The sequence below is a fragment of the Chaetodon auriga genome, chromosome 5, assembly GCF_051107435.1.
Source record: "Chaetodon auriga isolate fChaAug3 chromosome 5, fChaAug3.hap1, whole genome shotgun sequence".
NCBI lineage: Eukaryota > Metazoa > Chordata > Actinopteri > Chaetodontiformes > Chaetodontidae > Chaetodon > Chaetodon auriga.
The window spans coordinates 2,633,592-2,660,404 of NC_135078.1; the positions used below are offsets into that span (position 1 = coordinate 2,633,592).

The 26,813-nt window shown below is 41.1% G+C and overlaps 1 protein-coding gene across 2 annotated transcripts in view; it reads left to right on the forward strand.

Moving 5' to 3' along the window:
* The window catches only part of nr6a1a (nuclear receptor subfamily 6, group A, member 1a), an 86,049-nt gene extending 62,469 nt beyond the window's left edge, over nucleotides 1-23,580 (forward strand). Inside the window, exons 1-9 of one of the 2 annotated variants that reach the window (XM_076731675.1) lie at nucleotides 1,253-1,362; nucleotides 11,139-11,369; nucleotides 13,164-13,219; nucleotides 14,132-14,292; nucleotides 15,260-15,490; nucleotides 16,624-16,878; nucleotides 18,704-18,825; nucleotides 18,915-19,067; nucleotides 20,280-20,508. In XM_076731675.1, coding sequence (XP_076587790.1) covers nucleotides 1,347-1,362; nucleotides 11,139-11,369; nucleotides 13,164-13,219; nucleotides 14,132-14,292; nucleotides 15,260-15,490; nucleotides 16,624-16,878; nucleotides 18,704-18,825; nucleotides 18,915-19,067; nucleotides 20,280-20,410 — 1,356 coding nt within the window. In that variant the 5' untranslated portion in view covers nucleotides 1,253-1,346 and the 3' untranslated portion in view covers nucleotides 20,411-20,508. Of the gene's footprint in view, nucleotides 1-1,252; nucleotides 1,363-11,138; nucleotides 11,370-13,163; nucleotides 13,220-14,131; nucleotides 14,293-15,259; nucleotides 15,491-16,623; nucleotides 16,879-18,703; nucleotides 18,826-18,914; nucleotides 19,068-20,279 lie in introns of those variants that run through there. The other variant, XM_076731674.1, reaches the window with a different exon arrangement.
* Nucleotides 23,581-26,813: the final 3,233 nt, after the last annotated feature.

Sequence of the window (26,813 nt, forward strand, 5' to 3'; positions counted from 1 at the left end):
ACTTTTCCTACCCGGAGGCTCTGTCCACTATTCATGGACTGTGTTTCTGAAAAAAAACAACAACCCCCCCCCCAAAAAAAACCCCCCAAAAAACCAAAAGCAGACTGTGCTTCTGGAAAAGAAAACATACTTATGTATATATATTTATATTGTCATATTTTTTACTTTTTTAATAGCTTTTTTAATAGCAGATGTGTCATGCACCAACTTCACCAGAACAAATTCCTCATATGTGTAAAATCGTACTCGGCAAATAAGCTTTGAGCTTCTGAATTTCTGGTTCTGATATTGTCTCTCCATGCAGTGACAGAATCATACCTGGGACACCTTAGTGATATGATATGCCTTTTAAACCACAAGACCACCCAGATTCCCAGTTAAATTTCAGTTGACCCACTAAATGACTGATCATCAAATTGTTTTTGGCACCAATGTGAAATCATTACTCTAAATCTGTACCTTACACTACATCATTTACACTCCTCTCAACATGCTTGGTTTCCAGCACTGCATGAGCAGTCAAGGTCCATGAAACATCATTGTGGTTAAGAGAACAAACAAAGTACATATTTCAAATGTGACAGTAAGTGTTAGCAAATATCATTGACAGGACATTACATGAGCCAGGACAGTATTTTATGTTGGGGGAATGAATGAATGAATGAATCACTGAAGCATGTGTAGATCTAGCTGGTATGACTCCCACATGGAGGATGTGTAGGAACAAAAAGTAGCTTCTTCAAAAGGATCCACCTCAGCGCTTCTCTTGGTCTCCATCTTATTGGCCCTCAGCTCCTTTGGCTTTCCACTGTGCTCAGTTTGTAACCAAGCAAGTTGAGAAACTTAAGCTTTAACCTTCTTCCCTGTTGCACTAAGTGCTTCAATTAGTTAATGTCTGTGTGTTTTGTCAGCTTGAATCTGTGTTTATGCTTGGACATGCACTTTGGTCCTCCTCAGAAGTGCCAGAGGCATGGTTGAGGGGAGGGGAGGCTAATTTAGGTGAGAGCTGGGAGGGGGTAGTGGGGAGTAGTATTGTTGAACGGCAGCGAAAATAGGACTATCAGTTCCACTCAGATAACCCCTAGCTGTCATTGGACCTCAAGCCAAGCGGTGACCCCGGGGCTTGAACTCTGCGGTCATGTGACCAGGCAGTAAAGTGACCAGTGCTGTTGCTTAGCTCTGGCTGTGGTCAGAGAGGGGCAGGCTGTCGAGGAAAGAGGTTGCAGGGAGAGAGAACAGAGAGAGGCAGAGAAAGAAAAGATAGTCATGAGGCGACCAGGCCCAGTGGCTTTTCTTTAGCCGAGTCCAGCGTGAATGGGGTCCAGGCAGACTGGGAGAAGCATGAAATGGATACATGGGAAGGTAAGGGAGGCTACCAGAGAAAGCTTTTGCTTAAGCTGATCATAATTGTGTGAGAATAGAAGGGGAGAGTTAGAATGTAGAATGTATTTAAACTGCATTCTGATGATGTAATATTTTCTTTGCATGCATGTTTTGTTTGATGAGGCTAATTGCTGTTTCTTAGACCGGTATGCTGCTTCACATTCAAGCAAATTCTGCAGTAAGGTATTTCAGAATTATTCTGCCTTGAACTTACAATAATGAATTCAATGAAAATATTGAAAAATAGCACAAGCAGATCCATGTTGCTGTAAAGATCTTCTGTGTGGTTAGAATAAAGAAGTGATACATTGCTTTTAGATTTGTGCTACATTTGTTTGGGTTAGCCCTTTATGCTGAGAGTTGTTAATGATTCTCAGGCCATGCTAATGAGCAGAGATATCCCAGCTTTTCACAGTGTTCCCTGCGATCGATGCCTTCAAGTGCTTTGTTTATGTGTGTGTTATGACGTATCTCAGTGCAGCGCTCGCACAGTGTGCCTCCATATGTATTGATCTTTGGGATGTGGCTGAGGTTTGTACACAATCAGCAGCGTCGCTATGATGAAGATCACCCTGCTGGGCCCAAAACTAGGAGTACTTTTACATATTGTTAACACCCACCCACTCCTTTGCCCCTTTCTTGCTTTCACCTTTTTATGGTGTCTTGAATCATGATGTAGTTTCATACAAAGAGCACCTTTTCAGTGTGTGACTGTTGAGTGGGCGATCTTTCCTTGAACTTGCTGATGGTCTCCCCAAATTGCTTCAAGCCCATCACTCTTTTGTTGTTTCGTTTGGCTGTTTATGTGAATGATCTGAAATGCTAGAATAAAATAACCTTCTTTTGGCAGTTTTCACATCACATCACATCCCACCCACCCCCCTTCCTCCCTACCCCCCTTCCCTTGTATTGCAGGAATTTGGATTGTGATCCTTTCTCACTCTTCAGATATAGTCCACATGGCAAAGTGACTCACCAAATTGCCCTGCACTGCTCATCACTGCTGCATGTCCTTTGATAAGCATTTATCTCTCTGTGTTTATTGATCGTACAGTTCACTCAAATCACTTTCATAGTAACTTGCTAATCCTCGACACAAAATCGGCGCTCAGGGACTGTAAACACAATTAATGAATTACTGGTAGTATGTCCTTCATTTGATATTTTCCTTCAAGGACTTCAGTCGCATGTGGAGTAACCATGTTACTGTATTTGTCCCCTCCCCCCTTATGTTAATCCCCTAGCCAGCAGCCATGTTGCTTGTACTCCAGCTAAGGGAGGGTTAACTCTACTTCCACTGCTTTAAGTCACTATATCGCCTTTTCTCAGCAGGAAGTCCTTCTGTTTTGATATTGTTCTGTATTTTAGAAAGAATGCAGTAATTTAGAGGAAAGAGCTGAAACAAAGCACAAGAGGTAAGCAGAGAGGGAGAGAGAGAGAGAGGCAGGGTGAGAGGTTGTTTATTTGGATGTAGATGCAGGGGACAGAAGCCGTGTGAAGATCAATAGTAACAGTGGGGGAGGTCAGGGACTCTTGTGACTCCGTAATGCTAGCCTATAAATAACCAATGACAGAGGCCGCAACGCACACTCCTTTTTCCTAATTTCACTGAAACATATCCATCTCCCCAGCCTTGTCAAACCAGACGTCAAGTCCATCATGTTGCAGATCTTTGTCTTTAAGGGGTGTGTTATTTCAACTGCCCTGCACCCTCCCCCTTGCACACAAACCCTCACATAGGATTGAACTTATTGGATGCCCTGCAAATGTATTTCTTGCTTATTTTCATGTAACAAGCTGTCTGTTAAACTGAAGATAAGGCACAAGATGTTCCACATTTTTAATGGTGGGCATTTTGCAGTATTGTGGTCCTTTCTGCATGGAAAATATCAGTGGGAATTTGTCGTGCTGCCTCTGTGGTCTCTGGGAAGTTCCCCCTCCTGTCAATACAAGGGAGACTCAACATTCACTAACAGCACTTTGTGTGAGTGTATCTCAAAGCCTGGGCTGTAAAACTCACCACATGGTTCATATCAGCACGTCCTGACCCTACATTAAAAATGAGCTCAGGGCCAGGGTCTTTTAAGCAGCATTTTCATCTTCTGTGAACCAAATAAAAGAAGGAAGAGGGAACAGGTTTAAACAGTGATGTCCAACACACCTCATTTCCTCCTGCTTTATTGAAGTGTAAGAAAAGAGCATGTATTACACAAAATCTATCCCAAAAATAAATTTAAAAAGCATACCAACTTTATTATAATAAGTATTACTAAGCATTTTTATCCATTAACATTTTTCAAATTGACTAAAAATATTCAGTAGTGCATGATATTTCTTCACTACTAATATTTATTAACTGACAGTGAGTGAGTGAGTGAGTGAGTGAGTGAGTGAGTGAGTGAGTGAGTGAAGCAGTTTCAGTCTTAAAACAACATGAACACAATTCTAAGCTCGCTTGTTTTTTGGTTGCATTGGTAACCATTTTTCTGACACAAACTGTGTCAAACGATGTTGAAAATAGCAATATTTCATTCCTTATTTAAATAAAAAAAAACATTTAAATGATCTCTCCAGATGTAAAGAAAGCTGAGACAGTGAGCCAGACTCGCCACATTATTTAACAAAGTAGCATCTCATGTGGCTCACATTAGCATAACATTAATATGTAGCCTGTCTTTTGTGTGGTATTACTTAATGCTAATGGTTTAGCCTCTAAGCGTGGGTGTATATTATCAAGACAGCAATGTCAACAAGTCACCATTGTCTCGTGGATGAGCCCAATCTGCAACTGCATGCACGTAACTTTAAAGATTAGCATCACAGTGTGGGCTGCCAGGAATGCTGGATCAGAGTCATGGAGGGTCTTCAGATGCCATTAACCTCGGAGGATGTGTTAGATGCGTGTCCATGTACATACCAGTCATAGTTTAGGGCTGGAATGCTTCCCTCTTTAACCCCCAGGTAGGAAAGATAAGTTTCAGAGGAGTAAAAGAGATATGTGGAGAAGAAAAGGGGAAGAAGAAAGGCTGAGACAGAAGGAAGGAGGGAGGGTGCCAGCAGCGGAAAAGTACAGCAGATTCCTCCAACCCCCGCTCCCTGTCTCAGCTGGGCACGATTGTGATGGAAAGCCCGAGACAAAACCTGAAGAGAAAACCCCTTCAGAAGCAGGCCTTGTTGCTCTGTCAGCCTCTCAAAAGGCTGCTTTACACCATACATCAGCCTTTGTGCGTGCAGGGTGTGGACAATAGGGAGATTTGGCCACGATACATCTCTGTTCTCAACATGATGCAGCTCACAGAGGGTCAAAGAGATGGTGAAACCTGGGCACTGTTTACTCTGTCCCAGAGGACAGCATGAAAAAGTCAAGCTGCAGCATTTTTTTTTCTTTTTTTTTGGGACAGCGCTCAACTGATTTCAGTCTCAAAAAACCATTCTTCTCTTGAACATTCAACCCCTTTTCCTCTGCATGAGATGAAAAGACTATTCCTCATAGTTCCTCATGACAGGCGTACACCTCAGTGAATCAGCTGTATTACAGTGAACATTCGCTGGGACATACTGGGAGCAGTGGAAAATGAGAGCCCTGTTTGTCTTTGCCATTGACAGGGGCTTAAAATGCTTGACTTGCATTTCCTGGTTTGCGTTAAAGTTTGGAATGGAACCCAGGCTGACCCCTGGGAAACAATGCAGCCTTTAATGGGCCTTGGGGGTTGTGTGTGTGTGTGTGTGTGTGTGTGTGTGTGTGTGTGCGTGTGTGTGTGAGAGAGAGAGAGAGAGCATCAGGGGTTCCTGCACCCAAGTCAGAGAGAGAAAACAGAGGGTGGAGTTCAAGATGAAGCAGAGCTTTTATAACTCCTTATCGTCGCCTTGCGGTTTTCCTTTTTATGACATTGCAATAAGTCATTGATGAATTCTTTTGACAAAACAGCCTTTCTGTTCTGATGAGAAACACTGCACCAAAACTGCAGAATGCTCCAATCTAATTCAGCATTCTTACTTAATAGTGGGAACATTTTTCAGGATGCAGCCATCTTTATCATCAATTTCACTACTTTACTTTGTATTTCTAAGTAGCAGAGGTTCAGATATCCATCCTGCATTTCCCATGATGCAGTTGCAGTGTCATCAGGCAAGACATCAAAGTAGTAGTGCTACTCATGACAAGTAAACTGACCTGCATGTTAAGATTGGGAAACTCCCCTAAATGCTCTCTGCTGTCTTCATCTGTCAGTTAGAGTAACATCTGCCGTGCTTTCAGACATATGTCCCTGTTATGGAAAATGGAACGGTTCCATTTTGGCTAAACTTGACAGGGCTGTAATGCATCGAGTAGCAATGATTACATGATCTATGGGCCTGCTTTCCTCCTCAACACACTCTCACCAAATACTGTCATCAGCGAAGAAGAGTATTCAGCCTGGCTGATGAAATAAGACTGTTCATGGCTGATTTCTGACCATGGGCTCACCTTTGCTTTAGTAACCCTTCTATTAAAGTACAATGTAGTCCCTCAAACACATACCTGATGATGTTGATTTTCATGTAGTAGATCAGATATCACAAGTAGAAATTATGATGTAGAAAATGGTTATTTAGCTATGCAGAATTGTCCAGGTTTTGTGTCTGTCTCTAAGACTTCTTCATCCTTTCCCAATACACCAGAGGTGAATGGAATTTCATTTATAGTGCCCATACACCAAAACCAAACAAACAAACCCTGCAACATTGTGTCCTGAAACAATGGCCCAGTTAATCTGGATAATCCACAGACCCTGTTGTGAATAGTTTTCAGTGGAGCTATGGTTTACAAGGTTTTACATTTTTCATTTCTGTGAGCACCACAAATGAAATTCCATCCTCTGCCATTGTATTGGCATGGAGGCAGAAATCTCATGGATGGATATCTCCAAACCTACCACAAGGGAGAAGAGAGAAAGTTTTTTTTTTTTTTTATTGTAATGTGGGTGAACTGACCCTTTAAAAAATCCACAAGATTTACGGGGTGAAATTCTTGAGTAAATGTGATGAATATTTAACTGTCATCTACAGGCAGCAGGGGGAGGAGTCATAGGACGTGACAATCTGAGATCAAGTGTGTGAAGGTGTGAATCAGCTTGTTTATATGGTGGCCATGCACTTGAAAGACAGGGTGATAGATTTGGCAAATAAGCCTGAATGAAGGCAGCTAATAGCCATTGTGTCTTTACCTCATTGAAGGAAGTCAGGCATTTCACATAGGGTGGCCAGTGAAATATATGGTTTTAATGCATTCTCTGAATGGGCACATGGGCCAACAAATGGCTGGCTGAGGAGGTGACTGTCATTTATTTGATCTTCCACATGTTTTATGATGCTGGGGTCCATCATAGGGCCTCATGTAACGTCTGCTTACAGTAACATCATGGCTAAGTGTAATCAACCTACAGTAAAAGGATAGTTTTCAGCATTTTCAAAAAGAAGAGTTAACAACTGCCCCCTGTCAGAGCAGTCTGGCTGTCCAACAGTGTGATTTGAACAAATGAATCCTAATCTAACAACCATTATTTTGGAGGACCTCCCCATTTTAAGGGGTCAACGTGTTTCAGTAGAATGTGGGAAATGGTCTAACATGTTGTTTTTTTGATTGAAAGTAAAATTATAAATGACATTTGTCTGACAAAGATAATTGTACCCATGAACACAGGGGTACATAGTTACATGTTCATTAATACAGACCGTATAATAAATTGGAAGCTGTTGCTTTCTTGGGAAAATCTCCAAAATGTAAGCTTTTCAAAAAAAAAAAGCAACATTGTTTAATCTTTGAGACAGTGACTATTTGAAATAATATAGTTTCTACAAACCTTAGACATATGAACATAAATCCACAAAACTCAAAATAAATTATTTTTACAGGACATCTGTGAATCTCTAAAAGCAAATCCACACATTACTTGTGATCTTGTGCACCTTCATGAAGTTAATTCTTTTGTTTTAGGTACTGTAGTGTTTAAAGAGCAGAAACAATTACTTGATTAATCAATTAGTCAGCCATGATTCTGATTATTTTATTGTCCTTTATTCTGATAGTGATGATTGCATTATCAAAAGTAATTTTTCAAACAAAAATACCAAAGATTCCCAGTTCCAGTTTCTCAAGTGTGAATTTGTCTTATGTGATAAAAAAAAGGAATATGTTTAGGTTATGGATGACGTGGGTGGACAAGACCAAAAGCTTTATTGAGAAAGTAACCTGTAGATTAATCAATAGGGAAAATTAGAATGACTTGTACCCCTAAGTATACAGGCTATGTTCTTGTTTTTTTAATGGTGGAACAGTGTCAGTCTTCTCTGTTTCGTATCTAGGTCACATGGTGTGCTCTTGAAGAAATTATTAGATGTAGAGTCAACAGCAGTGAGAATATTTCTCTGACTGTAGGGCTTCCTCTCAGAGTCATCTTAACCTCTGTGGCAGATAGAGTTAATCACCAAAATAGTTAAATTCTAATCCCAGGATGGGTTCACCGTGTGACGCCCCATTGTCTCTGTACAGTATGGCTGCCCCTACAGTCTTCTGCAGGCAGCAAATTTAAACCTCACACCATTTAAATGGTAATCTGTCTCTGGGTTTTAGAAGTCCTCTATTCACCATTCATTATCTGGAAGAGGCTTTATGCCATGTGCCCCCCCACCTCCTTCTAATTACCTTTAGTACATGAACCCTGCAGCCCACTCTGAAAACCCCCTCTCTCTGGGAGGCTTAGCTCTCAGCTCAGTCACATGCCTCTGATGAGCTGGCCTTTTAAATTATATACACACAAAAAAGCTTAATCCTGCTCATTTGAATATTAAAGATGATGTTACTTTGGTCTGTTTATCGTCAAAACATTGCTCATTTAATGAGTGATGGGTGACTAGGTCAACCACTGACAACAGTCACAATATCAGGTTTCTTCCAGGCATGTCCCATGAGATACACAGTATCATCTGTGTGTGTGTGTGAAAGAAAGATTAGTGGATAAACATAACAACAAGTCTGTTAATCATTTAAATAAATGATCAAAAATAAATGTCAAACATTCACTGGTTTCACCTTCTCAAATATGACGGTTTACAAGCAATTTGATAAGTAAATTATGGATGTCAATCAATCAGTCAGTCTGCAGCAATGTGAAGGTAGCCGTGTGTGAGTCTTTGTCTTCTCGTGTGTGACAGTATCCATCCTGTACTGTGACCAAGGCTTAAACTGAATCAGTTGGTGGAGCATTTTAAAGGAGTAATCCAAGCAATCTTCATCAGTACACCAAGCGAACACAGATACAGCAGCAGGAACTGAAATCCTGCGTGCAGTCACTCAGTGTGTTGCTCTACACACTGAGCCATGAAGGAAACCTGCATGTCTGCCTCCATTATTGCTTTTCCAACCACGGAATCCCTTAGGAGGGTAAAGGTCCCACCTGTGTGTAGTGCAGCTTGTTGCATTACACAAGAGTCTCACATTAATCAGATGTCCAGGTTAATCTCCAGGCTCACCAGACAGCATTAACCCAGCTGGACAGCCGCCTCAGACCTTTATGTCTATTTCATTCTCTCTTTGTGGCTTCACATGTGCAAGCCCTTTAAGAAAGCACACATGCTGCTGTCCACATTGTGTTCACCATGACCATGGCCTTTCTTTAGTAGAAAATTACAGCTTTTTACGTCAGCCAACAACCAGTGCCTGTGCTTCCTCTTCAGCCTGTGATCAGAAACCTTTTATCTCTTGCTCAAACATCAAAACAGAAAGCTGGCCTGTAGTGTATTCAAGAACAGAAGAATCAAGTTGTGAGTGTTACACATTTCTGTTTGCTATGCAACCAGATGTTTGACCGTTTACAAGCCACTTCACTTTAACAAAAATGCTGAAATTGAAATTTAACAAGTCTCAACTGAGGTAGAAAATATATTTCGCAAAAAAAAAAAAAAAAATTTTGTTGTTGATTGTTCATCACGTTCCCTGCTGTACACATCTCCCTCCGCCTGTCCCTCTGTAGTTGTCCATTGACCAACACACATGAAAAAAAATCTTTTTTTCTTCATATCAAGAATGGCTGTTGCTGATACAGATAGTTTTGTAAAGCCACAGTTCTGTTGAAGTTAACAGTTGTTTTGATACAACCAACACAAGAGGTACTCAGTGTTTGTCAGGACTTCTCTTCCTATCAGGGTGAGTGAACCTGTAAAAGAAGCATGTAGACCACCACTGAACTCCCTGTGAAACCAACACTAAGGAGGAACCTCCATCATATCAGACGCATCACCATCTTGTAGCAGCGTAACCTCTATCAGTCCTGATATGTTTGATCCCAGTTGAGCTGAGATACAGATCAGCAGCAGGCCACATTCCTGCAGGCTTTGCTATTCTCTGTAACCATGGAGTCCAACCCATCTGCTCTGCGGCTATTAGCGGGGGTTGGGTGGTGGAGGGCTCCTTGGTGTGTGTGTGTGTGTGTGTGTGTGAGAGAGAGAGAGGGAGAGATAAAGCTTAATGCTGTGGACAGCAGAGAATGCGTTCCAACTTAATTCTCAGCTTCCTTAGTGAGTTTGATTATGTGCATTATGTGGCCTGGAGGTAGATGGAGGATTAAGAGATGATTTTCAGCAGCTCTCTCAGATTGCTGTCTTTACAGTTTGAAAGCACCTTCATGATTAGCAAAGTAGCTTCATAAGGAAAGTCCTCAGTAGGATCCATCTCTCATTGATCCTCTCCCCACCTTCCTTGTCAGATACAGTACGCATGTTCTCTCACACCTCCAAAGTCATTTCAAACCAGTATGTAAGACTTCGGCCCATTTCTTTTCTCGCCGTCTTAATGTCTCATTCTTTCATGGTCAGCAGGCTGTCAGCCAGCTTTAGAAACCCACATCATGTGTAATTCCTACTGCTGTTTTTAGTTTCACTTTGTTTTAAGACATCCTGTTCCACATCACTTCCTTGCTGTGAGTTCCCACTTCCTCTTGACCTGAGCCCTTAAATATTCCCTCACAGGTGTTCCAAATTACTGCCATCACTATTTCTGTCCTAACAACTTTTCACAGTTTGGAGCCATCAGCAAAAAGCACAGAGACACGGTGAAGGTTACTGATTAAGAGAGCACCATTGTGGAACATTGAGGCAAATGAGAGGCTGATGTGCACCAGTCCTGTCGGATTTCAAAACACTGGATTGGCCTGGCGGGAAAATTAACCACCAAGTGGAAGAAAAAGATACAAGATGACACTTTATAAAGGATATGATATCTGCTGTATGGATATATCCAATTTTACACACTGAACTGTCTGTCACAAATTTATCGATGGAGCAATGTTTCACAAACTACAATGTTTTAGACAGTAATACGTCTCAGAAGTCTTCTTAGGGCCCTCATGTGATACCTCTGTTTAAGAAAAGAGAAAGGAGAGACTGTAAACAAATCAGTCGTGTCGTTTTAGCTTGCTGCCTCCTCTCCTCAGAGCTACTGAATAAAACATACACAAGACTTTCCCGTCCTGCTGCCTGTTACACCTCCACTTTCACATAATGAGAGTTAGAGCTTAAGAATGCTTTGGATTAGCCAGCGCCTGGTTAGTGCTTAAGCCCCAACCGCCCCCATGATCTCAATTAAAAACTTGTGCCTTCAGCAAGGTTTTTGCACCCACTATTTTTTTTTTTCACAGTGTGGATGACTTACGGTAAAGAAGTGGGTGGAAGCAGTTCTAAATGCCTCCCTTTTCTTTATTTTTCCTTTCCCTCTTCAGATGATCCAACTGACCAGCGTACTTGCCTTATCTGTGGAGATCGCGCCACGGGCCTGCACTATGGCATCATTTCCTGCGAGGGCTGCAAGGGCTTCTTCAAACGCAGCATCTGCAACAAGCGCGTGTACCGCTGCAGCCGCGACAAGAATTGTGAGATGTCGCGGAAGCAGCGCAACCGCTGCCAGTACTGCCGCCTGCTCAAGTGTTTGCAAATGGGGATGAACCGCAAAGGTAAAGGGTGGACACATCACAGGGACATGCCTTGAGTTTTCATTTTAAACCCTCACTTGTGAGCCTCTGCAAAATGATTAGATCCATTTCTATTACACTTATAACAATGTGTACAACTCAGAAAGTAAGACATTTACTTGGAACATCGTTGAAGATGAAAAAAAACATGTAAACATGTACAAGCATCTGTGTGGTGGGCCAACAGCTCAACTCTTTTTCATGTGATTGATCCTCTTTTTGCTGTTTTCTATAAACCATTGTTTGCTTGTATTTCTTACACAATCGAGGCACTTTTTGGGTGAGACCGTCACCCCCAGGGTTCAAAACTTACTGTGATTAAATCTGGCTTTAATAAATCAATCGGTACAGTGTCACCTGTATCTTAATGACCAAATTATTATGAAACCTGCAGTGCAGAAATGTTGTCTCCCCCTGCTGGAAGTGAGAGTAATTACACAAACACTGTCAACGTGCTTATGACGCTACAGGCTCTGCCACACTCCCAGTTGCTGTAGCAACTCGTCGCAGTGGTTGTTCCTCCCCTTCAGCTCTGGGAAACCAGTCTTTGCTGGTTGACATAAAAGGCATCATTACTGGTGCTCCAGTGCAGGAATGTCGCCACAGAAACCCCATTTAAAACCTCCGGTGCTGTGAGTGACAGAGACATTTACATGGTGGTGATGGACTTAATCAGCATTGTGTGAACACATTTGTCAAGGGCTTGTATGTTACATTTGTTTATATGTTATTATCCCATACACCAACTTTGAAAGTCTTAAAAAATCATACTATGATCATTTCGGTAAGTATAAAATGAGTCAGCACCCTAACAGCGTATAATCAAAGATTCTGTGTTCATAGCAGTATCTATTTTTTGCACAAACAAAAATGTTAGTAACACATGTAATGGACATTTCTATCATTTGGCAGAGCATGTTTTTGAAAAAATACTACAAAGTCATCAAACTTTTAGGAGGCTATTCATTTACATCATTCTGTTCACTAGGTCCTCTAAAACTGAACTAAATAAAAGAAATGTTTATTTATGACATCAAACATGTCACATGTAAAAAATGATTCATGTGCTGCCAACCTCCTGAAGGAAGCCATCTGAGCTCTAACACTGCTAAAGATGTTTCAGTCAGGATGAATCAGGTGCAACCATTTTTCCATCAATATCTCACAGCTCAAAATGTGCTCTACCAAGCATTTCATAAACTGATCAAAAGATTCAGGTGTAGCTGCTTTTGTGTTAAAGCTCCAGCCTGCTCTGATGAAGGCTGAAATACATCAGTTCTGCCAATAAATCGTTGCACTCACAGATCTTCTGGGATGCTTAGCGACACACTTACTGGTGAGTCAGTGGACAGGAGCTGCAGTTTGTCCTCCTGTTATATTCTTACTTCCATAAGTACATGCTGCCCCCTTGTGGATGAGAATTGATATGCGACCTTTCAATACTCTGCCTCATTTTAGAAGATTTATTCTCCAAATACTTTGATTAAAGCAAGATTGTCTTGACACGTGAAATAGAATTGCTTAACTCCCAGATTTGGACAAACCATTCCCAGATAACAGAAACAAAACACGTCTGTCTGCCAACAGAAGCAGGAAAAGTTACGTCAGAACTGAAGAGAAAAATTACCACATGGAAATAAGTGATGTGAATCAAAGCACTGTGTGATTTGTCAGCCACTAGGTAGAGCTATCATACTATGATACTAATCATGCACGATGTTATGTTAAAGGGCCGCATATGGATTTAGATTTCTGTTCTTTCTTTTTGTCATGTAGCAATCAGGGAGGATGGCATGCCAGGGGGGAGGAACAAAAGCATCGGACCTGTTCAGGTAAATTACCAACTTCATATTCAATAATCAGCAGAAATGTTGTTTTTGTGACATTCACTGACCCTCTCCTAGCTTACAGTCACTCAATACATATTATTCTGACTCAGTCCCAGAGTTAACTCACTCATGGTGAATACATTCAGAGCACAAACCAGTCACTTAAATAACACTGAGCTGGAGTGCTGTAATGCTAATCATTTGGGTGTAGAAATACTTGTGAAGCATGTAATGAGAGTGAGCCCTGACCTTGTTGTATCATCAGTATAATCATGTAGCTGATGATTACTTCCTATTCAGTGCAGCCTTCATTATTAACACTGGCGAGAGAACAAATGGTCAGGAAAATGTGTGACATGAGGCTAAGTACCACTGAGCCACTATTCAGGGGAGGGATGTGGTCAATTCAGTGCAGCTCAATTCAGCAAGTTAAAAAAAAAAAATAGAAGCGCCTGCTTCCATTAAAAGACGGCTTTCTTTCTAAGCCCTAATGAAAGAAGGACCTCTCTGGCATTACTATGGAATGAATTGCTGTTTCAGTGTATGTGCTGAATTGATAGAAATTAAAGTGAATTGACCCCAGCCACATATACAAGACATCATATTTTAGGCATGCTAATGCCCTTCAGAATGGCTTTGTCTGTGTTTTCTCTGTGTACGGACCTGCAAGGATTCTGTTATTTTTGGTGTGTGTGTATCAGCCAGTGAAACACACACACAGACACATACCTGTTTGCCTTCTTTCTTTCTTTCTCTAGCTCTCTGTTTCATTGTGTGATTGTGTCCTTGCTCCCCAACAGTTTAGTGAAAAGCAGTGCGGTGCTAGTCAGCGCTAATCAATTCAACTGAGACACAGTGCTTTTGGTCACATGACGATGAGCTGTAAGCTCCAAACCCTCTTTGTGTGTGTTTTAGATCACAGAGGAGGAGATAGAGCGGATCATGTCGGGGCAGGAGTTCAAGGAGGATGCCCCGGAGCACACCTGGGGCAACAATGGTGACAGCGACCATAGCTCTCCCAGCAACGGAGCCTCAGAGGGCAACCAGCCGTCACCCGCCTCCACTCTGTCATCCAAGTGAGTTGTTCATCTCGACTACTCCACCGTGCAACGCCATGGTGGGGCGCACCATTGAGATAATGAGCTGGCCCTGACAGTTTAACACCTTGTTCCCATCTCACCCAGACTTTGGTTAAGGTATTCATCTGCTGAAGAATGCCTGAATATGCAGCTCCTCAGGCTTGGCGATGATAGCAAACACAAAGAACTCGCTGCACTATCTGCTGTTCTTGCTACAGAGACGAGCACATTGTCTATCTACATTCATCAAGGACGAATATTGTCTAGGCACTCACATGACTATATTTATTTCAGTCTCATTTTGTATAAACACTAGGTTTATCTCAGCAGCCACATAGCTATTCAGAGGAATACTTGTTTTATCAAATTAAATCTGAGAAGAAATGAACAATAGCAGAATGCCTGTGCAGCGTACGCTTTGGTATGCAGGTACAAAATAAACTGCAAAGTTTTGTCTACAAGTTTCTAAAAAAATTACAGAGATTTGTAATGGCAAGGAGAATGGAGCTCCAGCATGCCTCCATAGATAAAGTTTAAAGGTTATGAAGTTGGATGGAAAACTTTATGTGTCCAGTACAGAGAATAGTAGGTCTGGGACATGTTTAGCCTAGCTTAGCATAAACACTGGGAGCCTCTTTCTGTACTGTGCACACAGATATGAGATATATCAATATTTGTATCCGACTCTGCGTAAGATGGTAAACAAGAATATTTCTCAAAATGTTAGAGCATTCCTTTGTAATGTTAACAAAAAATTAAAAATGTCTGACTATATGTAGTGGTGGAAGAAGTATTTAGATCCGTTACTTCAGGAAAAGTACTAATACCGCACCGTAAAAATACCTCACTACAAGTACACTACAAACCTTATCGAAGTTTAAGTATTCTCATCAAAATGTACTTAGTTGCATTCCATCACTGCCTATATGAACAAATGTGTATAACCTTGTGCATGTGCTTGCAGTCGCTCTGTGGAAATGAACGGCTATACGGCGGCCCTCAGGGACCAGTACATCAACACCTCCATGTCCACACACTACCAGCTCCTACCTCACCTATTCAGCTACGCTGCCCAGTCTGGCCTGCTGGCCCCCCAGCCCCGCACCCTCTACCCACAATCCCACCCACTGGTGCTGCAGCTGGTGGCTGCTGAAGACCTGGCCCCACTGGCCACCCCTATGCTCATTGAAGATGGGTGAGTCAATACATAGACAAGATACTGCATATACTGACTCCATTCTGTAGATATAACATAGACCAGTAAGCACAGTGATAGGGAGTTTACATCATGTGATTAGTGATTCAAATACCAGACCAGTGGTTTTAAGCCCACTAGACATAAACTGCTAGACGACTTGAAGTGTATTTTGTGAAATTTCAGCACTGTATTGTTCACATCATTTGGCTGTTAGAGAGTTTATTTTAATCAAAAATGATCTGTTGTATGTTTTCATGTTTATCAATTATCATGTACCAAGACCAGAAAGCGATCAGGACAGGAAACAGGAGCCACCTAGTGGTACAAACCACCATCACCACCCGCTCACATAGACGAGCAAACCTTAGCAGTATTTTTTTAATTCAGAACTTTTCCACAAACAATTTTTAACTTTTTGCATCACAGCCAAAATGGCTAACAGACTCTGAATTTCTATTAGCCAAAACTTTTTTTTTTTTTTTTTTTTTTTTAAATTAACCAGATCACGAGTCATTGGGTCCACTTCAAACCTATTCACAAATCAAACTAGTCAAACACATTATACATGAAGAATTGAGGCCTAAGCCTACCTAAAATAAATGCAGTGATATTTTAACTCATACAGCGTCCACCACGTTGACTAGTAACTAGACAATTATACTAAAGCCTGTGCAGTTTTTGTACTCTCATCTGGCTGATTGGCCGGTATTATTTCAAACCCTGAGTATTAGAGTGGTTGAGTTGTTGCAGAGTGAACCTAACAGATCTGCTTTCACACAACAAGCCTCCCCCCCAAAGCTACATTCACATGCATTCATGCAGAAGGCAGACACAAACAAACATGGATGGAATGGTAGGCAAACCAAACAGGCATGATGATTGTCTTTACACTGATGTGGTATTGTTAACAGAGAATCACTGCCCTGATCATATAATTGTTGTTGCACCAGAATTATTTGCTTCCTCTTGTTCAGATCACCCGTTTTGTCCAGGAAGCTATCATGACCATTTATAAATTCTGTTGTGGAGGAGTCCACTAAAATAATATCCAGTTTATCCAGCTGTATACTGTCTGCCTGATTCCATGTGAATGCAGCATTACCCTTATTCTTTACTTTCCTGTTTCCCAGGTACAAAGTGACACAGGTGGAGCTGTTTGCCCTGCTGTGTCGCCTGGCGGACGAGCTTCTGTTTCGCCAAATCTCCTGGATCAAGAAGCTGCCGTTCTTCTGTGAGCTCTCCATAGAGGACTACACCTGCCTGCTCAGCTCCACCTGGCAGGAGCTCATCCTGCTCTCCTGCCTCACCATCTACAGCGCCCAGATTTTCGGAGACCTGGCCAACGTCACGGCCAAGTACACACCATCTGACGATGAGCTGCAGGGGTGAGTGACAAGGAGTTTGGTCAGAACTACTGTTTGTTTTATTGCCCTATTTTTTAGTTTGGGATAGGTATGAAACAAAAACTGCAAAACATAAATTGGAGTTATCCTTTAAATGCAACATTACAATTATTGTAACTGTAGCCACCCTATCTCTATGTAACCACACTTCAACTAGCATTAAGCAAAGAACCAAAAGTTTGACTTCACTGGAAGTACATTTAATCACTTAAATCACTGGTGAATATTTTTATACAAACGCTGATTCAAATAACTATGCGTAATGTGAAAGGAGTTGCTCATACGTACAAACCCACAGAAAATGATCACCGAAGATCCCCTCAATTCTCATGGCCTGCATCTACCCTTTTGGTTCACTCTCATCAGTCTGATTTCCAGCCCCAGCCGAAGGCTGGTTTTGATAAAAGAGCTCTGATAAAATCACTGTGCCTCTCTGTCGAACATAATGGAGCATTGAGCTAAAGAGCATGATGGTTCCCTCAGAAGCTGATGGAGTCCAAAACAGAACCAAAAGGAAAGTGAATATTGGTCTACAAAAAAATTAGGTGGACACAAACGTGACACCAAATGAATGCTAATTTGCAATATGTGCAACTGTTAGTTAGCATGTACGCCATAGCAACTTCATATGGTGATAATAGGCCTATGTCAACATTGTTAGCCTGTTCTACTGTCCTGTACAGGCCAAAAACTTGTTAGTGTTACTATGTAAACCTGATGTTTGCTAGCCAACTAATGTAGTCTAGTAGACTTTAGAACAGCAATGATGTAGCCAGCCACATCGTGGCTTTTTCATATCAGAAGGACTGAGGAAATAGCCCTCACTCACATGTGTTGATAATATCTTGCCTACACTGACTCATACTGTCTGCTACCTCCTTTTTCTGGATTCTGTTGCACCATTAACATACAAAAGATATTATACATTAGAAGTTGCCTTCAGGAGCCTTGCCAATTCATTATATGACTAAGAGGAAAGGTGGATATCAGGAATTAGATATTCCCCACTGTAACAATAATCCTGCAAAGCGAGACATTCCATTCCAGCTCAGTATCTCCGAAAGGGTTTGATATTTCTCCCTATGACAGCAGGGAAAGCATTGTTTTTGGATGAGGGCCAGTGAAGTGGTCCGTGAATGGGAGGACTCCTTAGGACAGAGCTGTGGCTAGCACCGTCTGGCATGTGAAATACCTGCATGTCCCTCACTAGTTAGAGAGGGATGTGTGGGGGTTTGGCTCTGTGTAAATCAAACCAGAATTATCTGACCTCATGACACACATTTTCCTAATATACGGTGCTGTTCTGTTGCTTTGGTCAATTTGCTGTAGTTTAGGAGTGCATATCTGATTTACAGTGGCAGCGCTAATGTGTGTGAGAGAGATTGGAGCTGTGAGAGCCAGAAAGATGGGGAATTGAAGTGAAATGAGAGGAATTAAACTTTATGAATCTTCCTTTCAAAAGCTGTGGGATCAGCAAGACGTCTGTTAAGCACTTTTGGTAGATCTGACGTATTCCCTCCCTAATTTTTGCCTTGTTCATTGAAGCATAGAGGCTTAAGATAATGGGGCTTGAGGGATTTTATATATTTTGGAGTGCCTATTTTTTCATCACAGTAGATTTAATGGGAACATGCAGACAGTAAAGCTCTGAAAACTCAGTCCATCTTCTGTTTTGTTTTGGAGAATTTGGCTTCAGATGATCCAAAAACTAATCCTCTGGAGACATTATTTATTACATTGTTGTTTATGTTACGTAACACAGCATTATTTTCCAGCATTATTGACAAGTTTGTATCTGATTCCTCAGCTTCAGCGAGGACGGCATGGAGGTGATGGAGAGGTTAATATATCTGTTCCGCAAGTTTCATCAGCTGAAGATCAGTAATGAGGAGTATGCCTGTATGAAAGCCATCAACTTCCTCAACCAAGGTAACAATGCTAGCTCTGCTATTACTGAGGGAAAGACTTTCTTGGTCCTTTCTATATTCCCCAAATGACTCTTTCATTTGTAATTGCAGATATCAGAGGACTGTCCAACATCTCCCAGCTCGAGCAGCTGAACAAGCGCTACTGGTATGTGTGCCAGGACTACACTGAATACAAGTACCCGCACCAACCCAAACGCTTCCCTGAGATTATGATGTGTCTCCCGGAGATTCGCTGCATTGCAGGTGAGGCCTCTAAGAAATGTATGGGGCATGAGGCAGTATATATTTTTTGGTGAAATCCAACAGTTGTATGGTGTAATGAATAATGCTGCCTTTAGATGCTATTTACTGTAGAAATGTATTCTTGTTTCAAGTGCTAGCAGGGATGCTCATCCAATGTTACTTAGCCAAAACATGGCGACTGTTTGGCTCCATCAGTCAGCCAATGACCAGTGGAAAAATTCCTTGCGCAGCGTGTGTTCAGGATTTTGTCAACCATAAATGGTCTTTGTTCACGTTACCTGCATAGAAAACAAGGCCTTTATTACCTCTGACATCGATTATTTTCTTGGTTGTTTATTTGTCAGCAGCATTCTGGAAAAACGATGATTTTCATGAAACTTAGTAGAAGGGTGTAGTATGGCCCAAGGAAGAATCTAAGATGTGACCTATAGCTGTTGGAGCGGATGTGAATCACACAAGTTATTTTTCACTGTCGGTAACAAAGTGAGGGGCATTGGACCCCGGTGAACAAGTGCCATACATCTTAACATCCAGTAGAGGGTAGTAAAGTTCAATAGTGACAAAACATAGCCAACTGTAGGACTGTGATAGCTCCATACCATAATCCACATTGTACCAGTAATCCTCTGGGGGTAGCCTACACATGCAGTTGCTCAAGAAGTTGTTATGGAGCACTCAGGGACAGTGGTTTCATGGTACAATGGTAACATCGCCACAGTTCTAATATTTGTTTCTCAAAACAAACTGTGGCTGTAGCTTTGTTCATGCCATGCTCCTCGCTCTGCTGCTCTGAGTTTACCACTTTAAGGCCACTGTTTCCACTCAATAATACATTTATATAAATAAATGCTTAAGTTATCCGTGTTAAAGTTACCGTTTATGAATCTTGATGCACTGATGTTTCACACTGAAATCTCTCCAACAGGTCAAGGGGCATTATCCCTTCCTGCTCTGGTTAGCTTCCAGTTGGAATATAAGTACTGTGTTTCAGTGACAGCATCTTAGCACAGAGCAAAAAACAGTGAAATAGAAGCCATTGAAACTACAGGTGAATGAAAACAGTATTTCTCTGAAAGCAGCAGAGTGGTGACTATGATAATACTCACAGAATTAATTCCAATGGAATTAGTAGAATCTGTAGAAGAAAAAGGCCATTACAGAGAAGCTAAGCTAGTCCTGAGCTGAAGTGCTGCGTGTTGTGTTTATTTACAGGGAAGCTGGTGAATGTCCCCCTGGAGCAGCTTCCCCTCTTGTTCAAAGCAGTCTTGCACTCCTGCAAATCCAGCCTGACCAGCTACAGGACCGGCCTGTCGCCCTGCGTGACCACCTCCTCTGGAAACTAGACCCCCACCCCCCACCCCCGAGTCGAGGGACTGGTCTCCCCTCTTGTGAATGTGACAAGCAGCTAGTTTGTTTTTTGTAACTTTTTTCTTTATATATTTATTACACGACAGAGCTGAATGTATGCTGATTTACACTGTGCACATGCTTCTGTACAAAACAAATGCTCGTAGATGCATTGGTCTTTGGAGTTTACAAGTGTGTATCCAGTTTGCTCAATGTGTCAGTGTTGCTATTGTTAGAACTAGACTTTAAAAGAGTTTATTTTATTCAGACGGGGGCGGATAGACACATGACGAGCGTTTTGAGACTACCTCAGGAAGATGTTGTTGCTATTTTCAGGTACTTTTTCTTGCTGTTAAATGAAGAGTTGCCCAGTCTAAAACTAAATCCCTATGGATGCTTTGGCACCTCAATCAGAGACTGAATGTTCAAAGGAGTTGGATAAATCAAAGATTGGAAAACAGTGTTTTATTACACTGAAAATGCAAAATGAATCAGCAAAACTGAGCTACTTTATCTGCATGGACTCTCAGACATCCTGCTTATGGGAGGCGGTCTTGTCAATTTAACATTCCATGAGTTAAGGTGACAGTTGTTGGATCTGTGGGATCTTATTGAAAAAGGAGCATACGGGTATTTTTTACAATCATAGACTGGGGATGTAAGGCGCTATTGCAGGGGAAGGGGAGGATAGCTAGATTTGCTGTTTTTTTAGATTTATTGTTTTTCTTTTTTGACCAAAGTGTTATGCAATGCTTTTTTTCAAACACCCAGTGATGGGTAGGAAGCTGATAGTTCCACAAAAAAAGATTTCTTGTCAATGAAGGATCAGGATAAGAAATGAATCAATCTGTGTTTGAGGGGAGAACCCTCTGCTGGACAGATGAGTATGTTGCCGGATTTCATTCTAAATGCTGCTAAACGTGCACTCATTCTTGTGCACACATGTATGCACAGAGCAGATGTGATTCCCAGTCTTTGTTTTTCCCTCTGCTTCTTGTCAGATGGCTCATTTTTGGGCTCTGCTGCCTTCAGTGCCAGGAACTTGATGCATTTTAGCCTGCGCTCAACACACTATCACCTAAATTTGAGGTCCACGGTACTGGCTAAAGGGGTAGTCTGTGAAATCTTGCAGTCTTCGCTTTATTTAGAGCAAACCAAAAACCAGAAACACAGTTCTTGTTGATTTGAACAGCGATGTATCTTCATGGGTCCATAAAATACATAAGTGATTTACTAGAACCAGAATGGAACCAACAACAACTGGATCCAAGTCTGAAAATGTGCCAAATGAACCTGATAAAAAGTGCTCAACACTCTGTGTTTGCGGCCTCCAGGTCATTTGAAACCAGTATGGACTGCGAGCCTCTGTGAGCTTATCCAGCTTCAAACCACTTGGGAGAACCAATTGGTCTATTAAAAACTTCCATTGGTCAGTTCATGTCAGCTTTAGAGCGACTTATACCGTTGTCATGTGTTGTCAAGTCCAATCAAAATTTTGCACAAACTTGTAGACCAGTAGCAGTCTGACCTGTTCCACATCCAAGGGCCACTAGAAAGTGTGCACCAGAGACTGTTCAGATGTGGTCCTCAGGGTTTTACTGGGTAAGCTTGGCCCGAAAACCACCAAAGGAAATTTGTTCTATGAACTGGCTAACACACGCTTTGCAGATTATCACTTTAACCTGGCTAGCAGTGGATTCGGTGTGATTGATTCGACCCATGTCTCAGTGGATCCAGGCGAGGTTTAGAGAATTTAGTTGACTTACCTCCGGCTTGCATACCCTCTTTGATAGATATGCACATTATTAAAAAAAGCCATAGGAAATGGTCTTTATTTTTGAAGTATGAGATGATCATTTCAAACCGCTTGAAGTGTCTTCTTCAACTCTTAGGCTGTTTCATGATGTACAAACAATTTGAAATGCAGTCCTCGCAACGACTCTCTTTTTTGCACACGACGGTGAGGTTTGGAGACCTTGACTCTTGACCTTGGCCACTGCCCACCCAGTGTGTTCCTCTCTCTCAGGTCCCTGCCGACCTGGATCTAAACAGGGTAAAGTGAGTGTTATGTATTGCATTCAGGAGTTCTTCAGTGACCACACTGATGTACTTGTAGTATTAGTAGATGTAGGTTTTAGGACATAGTAGGTCCTCTGTAGAAAAGCGTTTTTCTTTTCCACATTATTTCCCTCAAGGTCCCCACCCCCACCCTCCACCCTCCACCCCCCTTCATTCTGTGAAAGTGGATGTAGTTTGAAGGTGAGACATACAGGGTGGTTTTTTCTCTTGGCATTGGTGATGGACGGAGTGAGAAGCTTCTCTTTCCTGTTACCATCCACCTCTCTGTGTGCAGCCTTAACACCACCACCAGTCCAATGCAGTGTTCCTCTTTCAAATGTTCCAGTTAGCCTCTTTTCATCTTTTGATTTTTATACATTTACATGTACCTTTGTAGTTATTATGAATGTTTTGGGTTTTTGTTGTTTTTCACATATTCATTGTCTTTTTTTTTTTTTTTTTTTGGAGTGAAGACAACCCCTATCATTTTATAAACTTTGAATGAATTCTTGACTTTTTTGGACATGATTTTTAATAACTCATTCCCTTGTCCACAGTGGTTTATGAAAAAGTATTACTCAGCCACATTTTATATGGACAATACTGATATGTTGGAGCCTTTTATGTATTATTTGAATCATTTTACAATGCAAATGTAGTGTTTTGTAGCCATCTCTGGTTCATAACTTGGATGAAATTACACTCATTTTCTACCACCAGGATTCTCAGAGCAGCTAAGATCTCCATTTTGTAAAATTTGCATCAGTCATCACACAGACTTGAGTTTAAAGGTCATTTCACCTAAATTACAAAAGACATACAATATTTTCTCACTTTTAGTGGTATCGAGCCCTTCATATAGCGTTGGTTTTAGTTGTCCAGGTTTTAAGATATCTGCCTCCCCCCAAAACAAGGGAGGTGAATGGAATTCAACATTTGCAATTTTAGTGAACTGACCCTTTAAGCCACATAATCTCAGGGATATGTACTTTTATGTAACAAAGTCTGAGTGATGTGATGTATCTTTAAAAGAAATATCCCCCTAAAATTCTTAACCACTGCTGAGAAACAGCTACAATTGAGTTTCATAGTAGATTTTTCTCCACCCAAAAAATATCTAAATTAATATATACCGGCAAGTGTTAATGTCAGAATGTAAAGAGCAAGGTTTTTTTTTCTAGAGCAACCATTTTGCACTGATGTCTTTACACAAACAGTCTAGGAAATGTAGTGCTGCAGAGGTAGAAGAGAAAGGTTCAGGGTGGCCAACAACACAGTCACTTCATCTCAAAGTAACTCCAGGAATGTACTGAACATCACAGACTGCTGAGATCTGACAGTGGAAGAGGATCTGAAGGGGGATTTTTCCTTTAATGTTGCAGCAAATGATACCAATACCGGCCTCTGCTCATCAACATTAAATAAAAACTCACCTCAGCTACCATGCTGCCACTGCTCTGACTTCTTTACTGTCACATTTTGACAGACATGATGAAAAGTGTTCTTTTTATTTTCTGTATTTGTATTTTGTTTGCAGACAAGGGATATGTCATTTGCAATTTCTGTACTGAAACTACCTCTTTATTTGTCAACATGTTGCTTACTTTCAAATAGGTGATTTTTGTCTTATTTATTGGTTTCATTGCACCAATGTTCTGTTATTTTGTGTCTCTTATTTCACTCAGTGACCTCTCAGATTTATAACAAGCGCTGATACCTGTTTTTTTCCTCCTCTTTTTTTTTTTTAATGCGTAAACTTGTTGCCTCATAATCCTCTACCTCAGACTCGCCTGCTGTCAGCAACTTTTATTTTCTCTGACCTCCAGCTGTAAAGTATGTTACACACCAAACACTCTTAATCTCTCATTTCAGGGATCCTCTTCCTCCTTTTTTGCTTTGTTTCATGTTATATTAGCGTCATCTTTCATGTCACTTATGCCCTGTTATCATGAATCCAATACCAAAGATGAAGAAATGTCAATGACAATGTCAGCGTACTGATTAAGCTTTCACGTGATGCATTCTTTCTGCAGCTAAACCTTGCTTTATTTTCCTGTGTTGACCTTTTTGGAATACGTCATGTTATCTTGTGAATAGCTGTTTGCTGTGTACACTATACTCACCACATCATGATATGCCAGTGTAGTTTTTTTTTTTTTTCCCCATTGTGCTCCATGATTGTTGTCCATTGGAAAGGTGGTTCAAGGTAACATGGAGTGGTAACAATGGGAACACTATCGTATTTGACTCAATGCAGCCTGTGATCAATTATCAATCGGAGAATGTAATTGTGGTCAAACTGACACCTCCTCATGTTTACATGCTTTCGCTCATTCGACCACAGACAGACTACTGTAGTGATATCACTGGGGTTGGACCTGTATGACTATTGAATCGATGCTGCCAGCCTTACTGTACTTACTGCCACGGAATGTCATGACACCCTGCAATAAGGGAAATCTTAGAAACAGTGTTGCCTTTAAACTTTATCACAGATCTTATTTGCATACTTTTCCCTCCAGTCACATGGTACATTTTACTCAATGGGACTTAAAGGACCAGTGTGTAGAATTTAGTGGCATGTAGCAGTGAGGTTGCAGATTGCAACCCACTGAACACACCTCACTCCCTCATTTTCCAAAGATGTAGGAGAACCTTGAATGGCCTTCAGGTGACATAAGCATGCAAAAGGCTTGCTCTAGAGCCAGTGTTTGGTTTGTACATTCTGGGCTACTGTAGAAATATGGCTAATAGATCCTCCTAAATCCTACACACTGGACCTTGAGTTGCAAAGATCTGGAGATGCTGAGTTCACAGTTGAACCAATTTACCTGAACGTGAAAACCAGAACCATCATTAGATATTGTCAAAATGTTCACTTACAACATCCATTAAATCCTGCAGAAATAGTTGCTGTTAATTACTACTACACTGTGCTTTCTGTAGATACTTATGTAGTATCACAGAGCAGTGGATGGTTGCAACAGACATTTCTTTTGGATTTATTTTAAATCTGATCATCTGACTGCTCATGTTGATTGTCTTGGATTCCTGACACCACATACCCAGATCTCACTAATGAAAATAAAAAAGACATCACATATCAGTAATTGAAGAAAAATAACATCCAGGTTGGAAAAATGCTGAATTTTCCTTTTTAAAAAAGAAAGGATTAAGCCAGATATTGCACTATTTCTAGCAGCTGTGGTCAGGGAGGAATCACTATCCATTTCATGAAGGAGTCACTCCTGTGAAAGGACAGTACAGGCAAACCAGCACATGTGTCCAACCTCAGTGCTGTAACAGTTCGAACCCTGGAAAGATGAGATGTGGAGCACAGGGTCATAGTAAGAGCTTTTAATAAGTTGCAGCAACTAACATTTCAGGTTTAAGATGCAGATCTCATCTTTCCAGATCCTTCCTCAGTCTGTCTGCTGAGGCACCAGTTTGAGCTTTAAGTTGGCTGATGTGCAGAGACTCGCTCACCACTGTTAGCGGCCTGTTGTACAGGAGCACAAGATGAGAAGAGTTACGGGGAAGTAAAAGAGCAGAAAAATCTTGACATATCTCAGGGAAGACATAGATTTCCACACTGTCATCGCTGTGAAAAGACAATTGAAACGCCTTTATTTTTTTCTCTTCCAAAATCTCTTGTCTGCTCTTGTTACTTTAACTACCTGTGAAGAATGTGATCCATTACGTGTTAAAAGCATGTGTAGAATGTGTTAGGACCTGAAACCAAATAAATGTGAGCATTATGCAAGTACACAGAATGTCCTCCATTTTTTTTTGCCCAATGTTGACTCTTCCACACAGAGGTAAGGTGATCACAGGAACTGATGTGATGAGCGTTTATTCAGTGATACCGGGCTTACTGACGGATAACTAGGCAGAGGGTATAGAGCGTAACGCTGTGTGGAATGGAGCTTGGATGTGTTTGTCCCTGACCTGCTGCTCAGCACACTCCAAAGTGTTTTTCACAATGTGCGACTATCATAAAACACATATAGCAGAGATGTTCCAAACATGCCAAATCAACTCATTTACTGAAAGACATGGCAACAAAGGTGAAAATACTGATCAATGCTGAGAAATTAGTAATATATACAGTGTAATAACTTGGCTGCTGTTGTTAATAATTATTCATACATTTATACAGGAAAACAATAAGCATATCACCATCTGAAGTAATCTGTAGCCATCTTCTTTAAATAGCACACAGTATTCTCTGATGTGAAAACACTATATTTTACATCTCACATCTGTGAATTGGATTTTTTTTCAATCTGAATTGATTTTTCTCATAAGAAATTCCTATTTTCAAAGAGTATTTCATGGAGA